This window comes from Helianthus annuus, chromosome 2 (genome assembly GCF_002127325.2).
Source record: "Helianthus annuus cultivar XRQ/B chromosome 2, HanXRQr2.0-SUNRISE, whole genome shotgun sequence".
Taxonomy (NCBI): Eukaryota; Viridiplantae; Streptophyta; class Magnoliopsida; order Asterales; family Asteraceae; genus Helianthus; species Helianthus annuus.
The window spans coordinates 44,979,825-44,993,045 of record NC_035434.2 but is presented as its reverse complement, the minus strand read 5'-3'; the positions used below and the strand labels follow the sequence as shown (position 1 = coordinate 44,993,045).

The 13,221-nt window shown below is 38.9% G+C and overlaps 1 protein-coding gene across 1 annotated transcript; it reads left to right on the top strand.

The window, feature by feature from the left end:
- Nucleotides 1-2,401: 2,401 nt before the first annotated feature.
- On the top strand, nucleotides 2,402-8,911 carry LOC110888777 (U3 small nucleolar RNA-associated protein 25-like). The gene is made up of 2 exons (XM_022136286.1): nucleotides 2,402-2,582; nucleotides 8,655-8,911. The coding sequence occupies exons 1-2, from the start codon at nucleotides 2,402-2,404 to the stop codon at nucleotides 8,909-8,911; spliced, it is 438 nt and encodes a 145-aa protein (XP_021991978.1).
- The last annotated feature ends 4,310 nt before the right edge of the window (nucleotides 8,912-13,221 follow it).

Below are 13,221 nucleotides of genomic sequence, written 5' to 3'. Positions count from 1 at the left end.
ATCAACCGAGTCCAATGGTGTAGACGGTTTCGTCAAACGAGCTATGGATCACTTTCTATTCACGAAAACGTTAATTCCTCTATGCGTATCTAGTTCCTCCACTCCACCTTTTAATTTTGCTGGCAAACCAACTTAATTTCACCGTGTCTCGCTAATTATGCTGGCCCATAAAAGATTGGGAGACAAACATAACCACATCTTCTTTAGCGCAACCGCTAATATCTATCACCGTTTCCATCTCATCTAACCACTTCATACAGTCTATCGCCCCTTTTTCTCCTGTAAAGTCTCTTGGCTTACAGGAAACAAAATATTTGTAGGTACAACCCTTGGCGTGCCTAAGGGTATGCTCAGGAACAACCTGCTTCTTGGGTACACTACCCTGGTTAGACGAGTGCAGGGACTCACTTTTCATGTGAGTATGTGGTTGAGAATGGGTTTTCGAAAGAGTTTGAGACCGAACAACACTCGGCTCTTTAAACTTAGCCTCTACCGCTTGAGAGACTGCAGCAGTGATCAAAGCTTGTAGTTCGACACCAGTAATATTGATTCTGGTGTTGCCCTCTGCTGGATGACTGTTTGCTTCATCTGAGCCAGCCATTTTTGGATGCTATAATATAAACAATAATAATAATTTAAATTACATATAGATTCATCGCATTGATGATCCAATGGTCATGGTATTATTAAACCATTTAGACCATTTCAAATCATAACTAAAAGTTAATAGAATGCATTATTCTTTATATTAGTGGGCAGGGGAAAGATATAAATTTCACAACTGCCAATGTCGTAAAAGACATTTTATTCATTATTAAACTCGTCTCGACGGACATTTAAATAGCTTAGAAAGCTTATCACAAGGATGAGTTAAGATCTATCTAACGATCTCTAAGACCAGTGATCTTTTAAGGGTTGAACAAAGTTCATCGCCTTTTTGACAAGAAGTTTATAAATTGTACTTTCATTGCCATTTTTACACCTTAGCTTTAAAAGCATGCATCTCAAATGGATGTCTTGGTGTATACATCATATTGATGTTTACTAGCCATGATTCGCATTGGTCATTTTAGCTTTATGTGACTTGGAGAAATCCAAGTACCTTTTGGAAGCTTGTGTGGTTTCTCGTATCGCACAGCTAGGAATGTTAACATGTTTTCAGATGTTAACAGAGATTTGCTATCTTAAAAAGGTTGTACCATCATAGCCAATTAATACTTTGGCTAGGTTATACCTCTAAGAGTTTCTTTGGCAGATCAATTATAAATTGAAAAGAGATAACATAGTGTAATAAAATACACAATTAAAACCAAAGTTAAAACTTCATTACGATGAAACAAATATAACTGCCCTAAACGGGACTTAGGAAAAAGACAAACTACCCGCGCAGGGGCATACAGAAAGGAAAATAAATCCACGCAGGGACTTGATACAGAAACTAAACAAATGTCCACGCAGGGACACGATTACAACAACCAAGAAAACAAAACAATCCTCTACTTCTTCTTCCCTTTAATAAGGTTCGCAAGGCCTTTCATGAAGCTAGTATGCCTTTCCTTGTTCTTCCTAGCCTTGTTCTCAACCTTATCTAGCCCCTCCAGAATTTCCTGGGTTTGTTGCTGTTGTTGTAGCTGCTGGGGAGGAAGTGACTGGTACGACGGGTACTGGTAACTCTGACCCGGGTATCCAACTGGATGCATAGAAGGGTAAGTAGAAGGATAGAGGTGGTGATACTGTGCAGCCGTGAGGTATGGGTCCTGAGATACATAGTCCGAAGGGTACCCCGATGGGTTCTCATAAGGATTGTACCCGGAAGGACCTGGGTACGTCGGGATTGGGTTATCAAAACCCACAGGCGGCTGAGGTGGCGCCTTGGAAGCTTGCGGAGGATTAGCCTCCGGTGCCGCGTTTGAGGGTCCACCCATCTAGGGGTCCTCTGGGATAGGGGGATAGGAACTCGAACCACGAGGAGAACTGAAACGGGGTCCTCCTCTTACGGACATGCGTGCGTTCCTCCTTCGCCTCGGAGGCTCAGGAGGTGGCTGCGGTGGTTGCTGCGGTGGCTCCTCTACCGGGAGTGGTGGTGGTGAGACAGCTTGAAGTTGAGGATCTTCCAAAGGTGGTTGGGCTGGAAAGCTATGGTAAGATGGTGTAAAGAACCAGTCATAGGTACCCATCCTCTCCTGGAATGAGTCGGGCCCACGGTAAGGGGATCCCTGAAACGGAGACCCACTAGGGTGGCCCGGGGTTCCTGTTTGCATCTCCGGGTCGGGGTCATCATCCATTTCCATTTCCTGAGAGAAATGGTCCTCAGGGCCCAATGGGTTGTATCCAAGAAGATCATTAACATAGTCGGCTAGGTTAAACTGTCCCGGAAAGTAGGGGGAGTCAGAGTGGTGAAATGAATGGGATTGCAAAGAGTGGTGTGAATGGTAAGACTCATGCGAATGGTGAGATTGTTCATAATGGTGAGAGTGTTCGGGCTCGTTTGGAGCAAATGGTCCGAAAGACGGATGAAAAGAACGCGAAGAGCTTAGCGAGATTGAGTGTTTTGCCGGCTCGTAAGGTTGACCCCACATATCGTGAGAGTCGGAGGAGGATAGAGACGCCGATGGTGTGCGTCTGTGTGATGGTCCAGCTGATGACGGTCCTCCACGCATGGGACCCTTGCCTCGTCCTCTTACTCTTGGAGGCATGATGGTGAGTTTCCTGTTGAAACAAGAAAACAAAAATAAAACAAAACATAATAATAGCAAAGGAAAAGTAAAGATGCATCCTAGGTCATTTGCCTAGACTCGAGAGTCTAAGGAATGTGCTTATTGTGTCCTTGAGATTAAACACAAAAGGTTAGTGTTTAATTCACTCAATGTTGGCTCTGATACAAACTTGTCACACCCCAATATTCCACGTGTTACCGGTGGGCCCGGCGGGGAGTATCGTGACGTAGTTGATATCATCATTGTCAACACACACAATAATATAGCACAGCGGAAGGCTGGTAAATAAACTATTACAAACCATACTATCTGTCGATGTTCGAGTACATGAATAATACAGACTGGAATGTAATAAGATCCACAGGCGGATCATAAAGTACAAAGAAACATAAACTACAGACTCCGGGTATCTATGGGATTTGCAAGATCCTCTACAACACCCTATAGCTCCAGCCTATTTCGATAAGTACCTGTCAATTCAATCTTTAGGAAAATACGCCAGTATACACTGGTAAATACAATTTAACTGACTCGTTTTGAAAACATTTAAGAAAATTGATTCAAATGCACATGGCACAAATCCTTTATAACTTGGGACAATCTTTATTAAGATCTTGTGTACAACTTTACATATTTGTCATACAAGTGGGGCCGGTTTGGAAGCCGGACATGATTAACTGACTCACCACTTATATAACCCACAAAGGAGTTATCCCCAACTTGTGGGTAATTTAATATTTAACATTTGCATCTGTCAGGTGCATGCCTGCACCCCGTGCATAGGTCGTGGCCATTAATAATTTAAATAAGCCAAGGATATCCAGGACACGGTCGTTAACCCCCAATTGTTTATGTTATCAAATAATACAGATTAAAACGGGTTTTGCGGATTTATTAAATCACAATCCGATAAAATAATCCCATACCCGACCAAGCGGCATTACTATACCGTATCCCAAGCCCGTATAGGGAAAATAAGTTACAAGTATTTACCTGGTTGTAGCAGTAAATTCCTAAGGTTCTTGAAAGGCACTTTTTACCGGAAGCTATTAATCTGTATGGAAGGTTTAATTTATCTATTAGGATGCTAACGGGTCGTTATTTAAGTCAAGGACTTAGACCGGCTAGCTAGAAGGAAACCTTACGGACCTAAACGGTAAATTAAGCGGAGACCGGGATAGAATGTGATTTAGACCCGACAAGCTTGGATACTTGTATAATATGGGTAAACTAAACACATTCTGGAAAATGAGGATTTAATGACAAGGTTAAGCCCGTTTCGGCTATTTTACGTAAACTAGTCACGTAAACCGATCCGAACGCGTAAATGCATAACGGGTAACCAAATAAATTAAGTACAGGTCTTAATCATTATTATGCTCAAAATATGTTAATATATCAGTAGTATATCAATATTTATGCCCAAAAAGTAATTTAAACCAAAATAAGTCCCATAAGGGTATTTTGGTAATTTTAATACTCATAAAAATGTTTATTTATAAAACTGAGTTCCAGGTCTGATAGGATTAATAAAAACATGTATTTTAATGAGTTATATCAGTAGGATACTTAACATATGAAAAATATACCCTTTATTACTAACTATGCACCATAGGGGCATTTTAGTAATTTTACATTGGCTTAAAAGGGTTAAAATAGACTTCTGAGTTTTAAACTTTTGTTTACTGTAATATTATGTAAATTAGCTTAAAACATCAGTAGGTTATGAGTTTTATATGATAAATATAGTTTTGATTCATACTAGGTGCTAGAAACGCTAAAAATGCGATTTTAAGGGCTATTATGGTAATAATAGGAAATATGAGATTTTGGTCAGTTTATAAAGTTCAAAATATTATATTTATCATATGGAATCAGTAGCAAAAAGTTTGGCACTAATATGTTATGTAAAACTCATTTTATGGATGAAAAGGGTAAAACCGGTAATTACCGAAATTAGGCTATAATCCTATGTTATGCTCAGCCTAAAAATAATTAAAAATCTTCAAAAATCCCAAAATATTATTTAACATCAGTAGTAGAAAGTTTGGTGTCAAAAATCGAGTTTAGATAGGATTCATGCTAATTACGCCTTTTAATTACTAAAAGTTCCTTAATTACGCTATCGAGCATAACTCCCATTCTAGACTTCAAACTAATGTCAAATTTTCAGGACATGTCTAAATATCAGTAGCAAGGGTTTTAGTTCATTCATAGTGCTAAAAATCTCGGTTTTATGTAAAAAGGGCGTTTTAGGCATTAATGAGCATAATTACGCTCACGAGCATATATTACAAACGATTAGGCACCATGCAATATAACTTCAGAGGGTTATACTACAATGTAATATGGTGCTAATGGAAGCTTAAAACATAGAAGAATTAAGCTTGAACGGGTCAGAACTGAAAGTCAAACAAAAGTCAAGCTTTTGCGACTTTCGGTTATAATCTGCCCTTAGACTATTAATTGTCGGATTAGGACTGATAAAACATGTTTAGATAGTCATTACCAAGTCATTAGAATGTTAAAATGTAATTTAGAACCTCTGTTTTATTATTTAAAATCATTTTTGTCATTTCTGTCCAGTTTGACTTTTTGTCAAACTACTTTGTCCCGACATTTAATCAGTCAAACGAGATAATTAGGAGACACCCTTTCAGGGGTTAATCACCTATACTAATGTGGTTTCATAACCACTTTCAATTTGATCAGTGGTTAAGCCACATGTAATTAAAACGAAAGTCAAACTGATTATACACTAAGTTTGACTTTTAAGTAATTAGGCTAAATTAAACAACTAAATAAGTAATTAGAAGCTTACTAATGGTCCTAGCAATCTTTTCTACACTTGTAATCCTCTTGATACTGATGAGAGCTCCAGAGCAAGTCTCACAATTGAAGTGTTGCAAATGATGTTCAAGAACATAAGACTAGGTTCACCTATATAGTAAATTGCTAAGCTCCAAGATCATTGCAGCTGTTGTTGGAGGCCCTAGGATCACCACAGGTTTCCTAGTGGTTTATAAAAACCGTCCAAGAGTCCAAGGTTTCGAAATTTATGAGTTTGAGTCGGTTTAACAGCTTAACACATCTGTCCATAATTTCTGCCCAGCGACGAGCTTACGGATCGTAAGCTAACATTCTTACGGACCGTATCCAGATCTTACGGTCCGTAAGTCATAATTCATGCAGTCCGTAACCGAACCTGATTCTCATCGCCCAGTTACCTCTTTGCGGACCGTAAGCCTAGGGCTATACGGTCCGTAACCGATGACCAGAGGACAAAATTTTATAACTTTTATACACTTCACCATGCATTTTAATGTCCGAATCTTGACCCATGAATCAGTGTAATAGTCCAATTTATCAGTTCTGAATACACTAATAACCAAGCCATGCAATGTGTCCCCTTGGAGTTTATCAAAAGTTGTCGACATATGAAGAAGTTGACCTTATTGCACAAGAGCTTCGTATTTGAATTGTTGGTTACATCAACATAATTTCAACCGAATGATTATATATTCATATCAGATATGTATGAGAATGTATTTATAATCTTACAAAGCCTTGTGAGCATTAAACGGTCACTCAGAGGTCGAAATAACATGTTGACACGTTTCAATTCCCGAAGCTTAAAATCCTTAGATTACATTCACACGATTCATCATATTGGTCAAATCCCTTAACTATGAATACATAATCCAGGTAGTGTCAATCAGAGGCTCAAGACTGACGTGTTGACATTTAAAGATCTCCGCAAAATTTTAAGACTCATGACACGTGTCTATATATAACTTGGACACGTTTTTACGTGGTGTCACATATATGTTGATGCTTGCTTGTTGATTACTAGAAATATGTTGTTGATCATTATATGAAACTTGTTAACTTATGATTAAAAACATGATTTAACAAGTAGGAGGTGATTAGGGGTTTACATAAAAAAAAGAATCACCTCCATATTTAGACATGAACTTGGTGACAATATGATTTCTTGTAAAATAACAAACAAAGTAATCTAGTGATCTTGTAGATCTAAAACTTGTGAATGATTTTCCTAAATAAACCAAGTTTAAAAGACGGTTTTGAAAGATCATGATACTTACACTATTTTGGAAATAAAGTAAGTATATGTATACTAGTGACACATGAAAATATTGTAAATAAATATTTTTGTAAAATATGATCACAAGTTGTGAACATCTAAAAATCCCCAGAATGAGATTTTAACAAAAGTAAACACACTTTGGAGGGTAACTAAACCCACTAAACACCTTACTAAGTTACTACGCGTTTTTATGAAACATCAAGTTCATGTTGGTTTGTACATGGAATAGCTTGGTCTTGGTAAATTGTTGTTGATTGTTTAATAATTTTTGAAAAAGAAAATGATATGCTTGTTAGCATGGGCACCTCCATTTACAAAGGAAACTATGGCGAAATTTTCTAAACATTCCAACACTTAAAAATTATTTTTCTAACAAGTGTTCGCAAATACGTTTTAACTTTGTTTTTCAAAATAAACTTCGCCATGAGTTTTGTTACAAAAATACAAAGTATTGTAGGTTGATTTTTACAAGAAAAATGGATAAATATATCTTTAGAATATATACTAGAACACTTGTGTGGATACTTAATTATTTTGTGAGATAGTTATATATTATTTGAGGGTAAAATAATATAACTTAACAAAATACCTTGACATTAGAATTGTGTGGTACGTGATAGAAGTAATGAGTAGATAAACCGTACGTAGGATACGTGTTATGCATGCACGAAAAACTGATTGTTATCTGTACCTTATTAGGACGTGCTTGATTTCTGATTATTAGTGTAACTAATCTAACCGAGCAAACCAAGGTGAGTTCACACACTTTCTAAGGCATGGGATTCCCGGTGGTTGGGAATGGGTTAAAGAATTAAAACGGAACCTACATATCCACCTTGGGTAGGATATGTACCGCCATCCTCCATGGGTAGGATGCCAATATTAATCATGCGTATTCTCCTTGGGTAGAATACGTACGTTCGTCCTCCTTGGGTAGGACAACAACCTTAAAAGTTACTAGACAAAACTCTATCATTAAGTCCCTCATTTTATATCGACTTAATCGCCGAGGCCAATGGCGAGCGGGTTATTAGTTAATGGTGCTATTAGGTTTAACAAACCTCACACCGTGCAAGTCGGACGGGCGTGTACTAATGGACTATGGCAAACTGTTAATGATGATAGACATTGACATCGGGCACAACTTACTTTCGTTAGTAGTCGATATGGTAACGGTCTAGTGGTTCACATGGGAAAGCCCCCACTGATTATGGATACGGTTTGGGTAATAAAGAAGGAACTGGTTAATCATATTTTCAACTATGGGGTAACCCCCAGGGCAAGTAAGCCAGCAAAAGACAACCCACGTTTTCGGAAACAACTTAAAACTAAACAACCAACTGTGAACTCACTCAAATTTGTTGTTGACTCGTTGTTACATGGCTTACAGGTCGTTAGATGCTTATGGAGCTTGCACGAAGAGGAGGTCGTTGTGGGATATGGACTGTTATGTTCCGTGCTTAACATTTGAACTTTATGAACTTATTGAACTTATGTTTTGGTTTTACGTCTTATGCTTCCGCTGTTAACTTAAAGTTGGTTACCTTCTTTTGGTCACCAATTGTATTGTGGTTGGTTTTACTTACTTAATTACGTTGTTCAATATGATTGGTGGCTCGATCCTGGTCATGTCACGCCTCCAAGCGGTGATACTCCGCCTGGTGGATTTTGGGGGTGTGACAGAAACCTTATACGTCGTAAATAGATAATAGTTAAAATATATAGTCGGGGTCATCCGGGGAGGTGGCGGTGTTATATATTTTTTTTAAAATTAAATAAAAGTTGTTATATTTTGAAAAAAAATTGATTAAAATTGTTTAATCATGCAGATATGGAAGTCGCTATGGGTAGAGGGAGAGGCCGGGGAGGTGGCGGTCGAGGTGGCGGTGGCGGTGGAGGTGGACGTGGCCGCGCACATGGAGCGGCGGTGGTGGTGCCTGGTGGGCGTGGCCGTGGACGCGGCCGTGGGCGCGGCCGTGGCGCTGGACGTGGGCCCAGGCGTGGCGCTGACCCTGGAGATGATCCCCTGTTGGAGAATGATTATCTGAGGTTTGAGGAGGGGAGCGAGGCTTATCATGCAATATAACTTCAGAGGGTTATACTACAATGTAATATGGTCCTAATGGAAGCTTAAAACATAGAAGAATTAAGCTTGAACGGGTCAGAACTGAAAGTCAAACAAAAGTCAAGCTTTAGCGACTTTCGGTTATAATCTGCCCTTAGACTATTAATTGTCGGATTAGGACTGATAAAACATGTTTAGATAGTCATTACCAAGTCATTAGAATGTTAAAATGTAATTTAGAACCTCTGTTTTATTAATTAAAATCATTTTTGTCATTTCTGTCCAGTTTGACTTTTTGTCAAACTACTTTGACCCGACATTTAATCAGTCAAACGAGATAATTAGGAGACACCCTTTCAGGGGTTAATCACCTATACTAATGTGGTTTCATAACCACTTTCAATTTGATCATTGGTTAAGCCACATGTAATTAAAACGAAAGTCAAACTGATTATACACTAAGTTTGACTTTTAAGTAATTAGGCTAAATTAAACAACTAAATAAGTAATTAGAAGCTTACTAATGGTCCTAGCAATCTTTTCTACACTTGTAATCCTCTTGATACTGATGAGAGCTCCAGAGCAAGTCTCACAATTGAAGTGTTGCAAATGATGTTCAAGAACATAAGACTAGGTTCACTTATATAGTAAATTGCTAAGCTCCAATATCATTGTAGCTGTTGTTGGAGGCCCTAGGATCACCACAGGTGTCCTAGTGGTTTATAAAAACCGTCCAAGAGTCCAAGGTTTCGAAATTTATGAGTTTGAGTCGGTTTAACAGCTTAACATACATCTGTCCATAATTTCTGCCCAGCGACGAGCTTATGGACCGTAAGCTAACATTCTTACGGACCGTACCCGGATCTTACGGTCCGTAAGTTACAATTCATGCGGTCCATAACCGAACCTGATTCTCATCGCCCAGTTACCTCTTTGCGGACCGTAAGCCTAGGGCTATACGGTCCGTAACCGATGACCAGAGGACAAAAATATTATAACTTTTATACACTTTACCATGAATTTCAATGTCCGAATCTTGACCCATGAATCAGTGTAATAGTCCAACTTATCAGTTCTGAATACACTAATAACCAAGCCATGCAATGTGTCCCCTTGGAGTTTATCAAAAGTTGTTGACATATGAAGAAGTTGATGTTATTGCACAAGAGCTTCGTATTTGAATTGTTGGTTACATCAACATAATTTCAACCGGATGATTATATATTCATATCAGATTTGTATGAGAATTTATTTATAATCTTACAAAGCCTTGTGAGCATTAAACGGTCACTCAGAGGTCGAAATAACACGTTGACACGTTTTAATTCCCGAAGCTTAAAATCCTTAGATTACATTCACACGATTCATCATATTTGTCAAATCCCTTAACTATGAATACATCATCCAGGTAGTGTCAATCAGAGGCTCAAGACTGACATGTTGACATTTAAAGATCTCCGCAAAATTTTAAGATTCATGACACGTGTCTATATATAACTTGGACACGTTTTTACGTGGTGTCACATATATGTTGATGCTTGCTTGTTTATTACTAGAAATATGTTGTTGATCATTATATGAAACTTGTTAACTTATGATTAAAAACATGATTTAAAAAGTAGGAGGTGATTAGGGGTTTACATAAAAAGAAAAGAATCACCTCCGTATTTAGACATGAACTTGGTGACAATATGATTTCTTGTAAAATAACAAACAAAGTAATCTAGTGATCTTGTAGATCTAAAACTTGTGAATGATTTTCCTAAATAAACCAAGTCTAAAAGACGGTTTTGAAAGATCATAATACTTACACTATTTTGGAAATAAAGTAAGTATATGTATACTAGTGACACATGAAAATATTGTAAATAAATATTTTTGTAAAATATGATCACAAGTTGTGAACATCTAAAAATCCCCAGAATAAGATTTTAACAAAAGTAAACACACTTTGGAGGGTAACTAAACCCACTAAACGCCTTACCAAGTTACTACGCGTTTTTATGAAACATCAAGTTCATGTTGGTTTGTACATGGAATAGCTTGGTCTTGGTAAATTGTTGTTGATTGTTTAATAATTTTCGGAAAAGAAAATGATATGCTTGTTAGCATGGGCACCTCCATTTACAAAGGAAACTATGGCGAAATTTTCTAAACATTCCAACACTTAGAAATTATTTTTCTACCAAGTGTTCGCAAATACGTTTTAACTTTGTTTTTCAAAATAAACTTCGCCATGAGTTTTGTTACAAAAATACAAAGTATCAGAGGTTGATTTTTACAAGAAAAATGGATAAATATATCTTTAGAATATATACTAGAACACTTGTGTGGATACTTAATTATTTTGTGAGATAGTTATATATTATTTGAGGGTAAAATAATATAACTTAACAAAATACCTTGACATTAGAATTCTGTGGTACGTGATAGAAGTAATGAGTAGATAAACCGTACGTAGGATACGTGTTATGCATGCACGAAAAACTGATTGTTATCTGTACCTTATTAGGACGTGCTTGATTTCAGATTATTAGTGTAACTAATCTAACCGAGCAAACCAAGGTGAGTTCACACACTTTCTAAGGCATGGGATTCCCGGTGGTTGGGAATGGGTTAAAGAATTAAAACGGAACCTACATATCCTCCTTGGGTAGGATATGTACCGCCATCCTCCATGGGTAGGATGCCAATATTAATCCTGCGTATTCTCCTTGGGTCGAATACGTACGTTCGTCCTCCTTGGGTAGGACAACAACCTTAAAAGTTACTAGACAAAACTCTATCATTAAGTCCCTCATTTTATATCGACTTAATCGCCGAGGCCAATGGCGAGCGGGTCATTAGTTAATGGCACTATTAGGTTTAACAAACCTCACACCGTGCAAGTCGGACGGGCGTGTACTAATGGACTATGGCAAACTGTCAATGATGATAGACATTGACGTCGGGCACAACTTACTTTCGTTAGTAGTCGATATGGTAACGGTCTAGTGGTTCACATGGGAAAGCCCCCACTGATTATGGGTACGGTTTGGGTAATAAAGAAGGAACTGGTTAATCATATTTTCAACTATGGGGTAACCCCCACGGCAAGTAAGCCAGCAAAAGACAACCCACATTTTCGGAAATAACTTAAAACTAAACAACCAACTGTGAACTCACTCAACTTTGTTGTTGACTCGTTGTTACATGGCTTACAGGTCGTTAGATGCTTATGGAGCTTGCACGAAGAGGAGGTCGTTGTGGGATATGGACTGTTATGTCCCGTGCTTAACATTTGAACTTTATGAACTTATTGAACTTATGTTTTGGTTTTACGTCTTATGCTTCCGCTGTTAACTTAAAGTTGGTTACTTTCTTTTGGTCACCAATTGTATTGTGGTTGGTTTTACTTACTTAATTACGTTGTTCAATATGATTGGTGGCTCGATCCTGGTCATGTCACGCCTCCAAGCGGTGATACTCCGCCTGGTGGATTTTGGGGGTGTGACAGAAACCTTATACGTCGTAAATAGATAATAGTTAAAATATATAGTCGGGGTCATCCGGGGAGGTGGCGGTGTTATATATTTTTTTTTAAAATTAAATAAAAGTTGTTATATTTTGAAAAAAAATTGATAAAAATTGTTTAATCATGCAGATATGGAAGTCGCTATGGGTAGAGGTAGAGGCCGGGGAGGTGGCGGTCGAGGTGGCGGTGGCGGTGGAGGTGGACGTGGCCGCGCACATGGAGCGGCGGGGGCGTTGATCGCGGTGGCGGTGCCTGGTGGGCGTGGCCGTGGACGCGGTCGTGGGCGCGGCCGTGGCGCTGGACGTGGGCGCATGCATGGCACTGACCCTGGAGAGGATCCCCTGTTGGAGAATGATTATCTGAGGGTTGAGGAGGGGAGCGAGGCTTATCATAGATGTGAAAAGTTTCGTCGTATGCAGATCGGCGGCCACTGTGCCCTCGATTGGGATGCTCTAGAAGAGGTCGCGGAGGCGGCGAGAGCCCGAGAGTTCATCGGTGACGATACTCCATGGTTGAGGTATACTATTTGTTACTGTTTTTTCTTTGTTTTGTATACGATAGGCATACTAACCACACTGTGTGACAGGTTGTTTGATATGGCATACACGCCGTCTTACAGGATCATTGCATGCGAGTTTTTGTCGAGTTTTGACTTTGCTCCCAGGCCTGCAGACCGTCCGGAGGAGGATGACGACGAGGACGAGCCGTGGATAGAGGTTAGCTTTCGTCTAGCGGGGCAGTGGCATTTGATGTCACTCAGACGGTTTGCCGAGCACTCCGGCCTTTATAGGGTGGAGGAGTTAGACACCCCCATCTA

Excerpts from the sequence above, each read along its gene's own strand:
- LOC110888777 (XM_022136286.1), top strand. The coding sequence starts at position 2,402 with ATGAATGGGATTGCAAAGAGTGGTGTGAATGGTAAGACTCATGCGAAT. Across the intron at positions 2,583-8,654 it reads TAAGGTTGACCCCACATATC|ATATGGAAGTCGCTATGGGT; the intron begins GTGAGAGTCGGA and ends TTAATCATGCAG.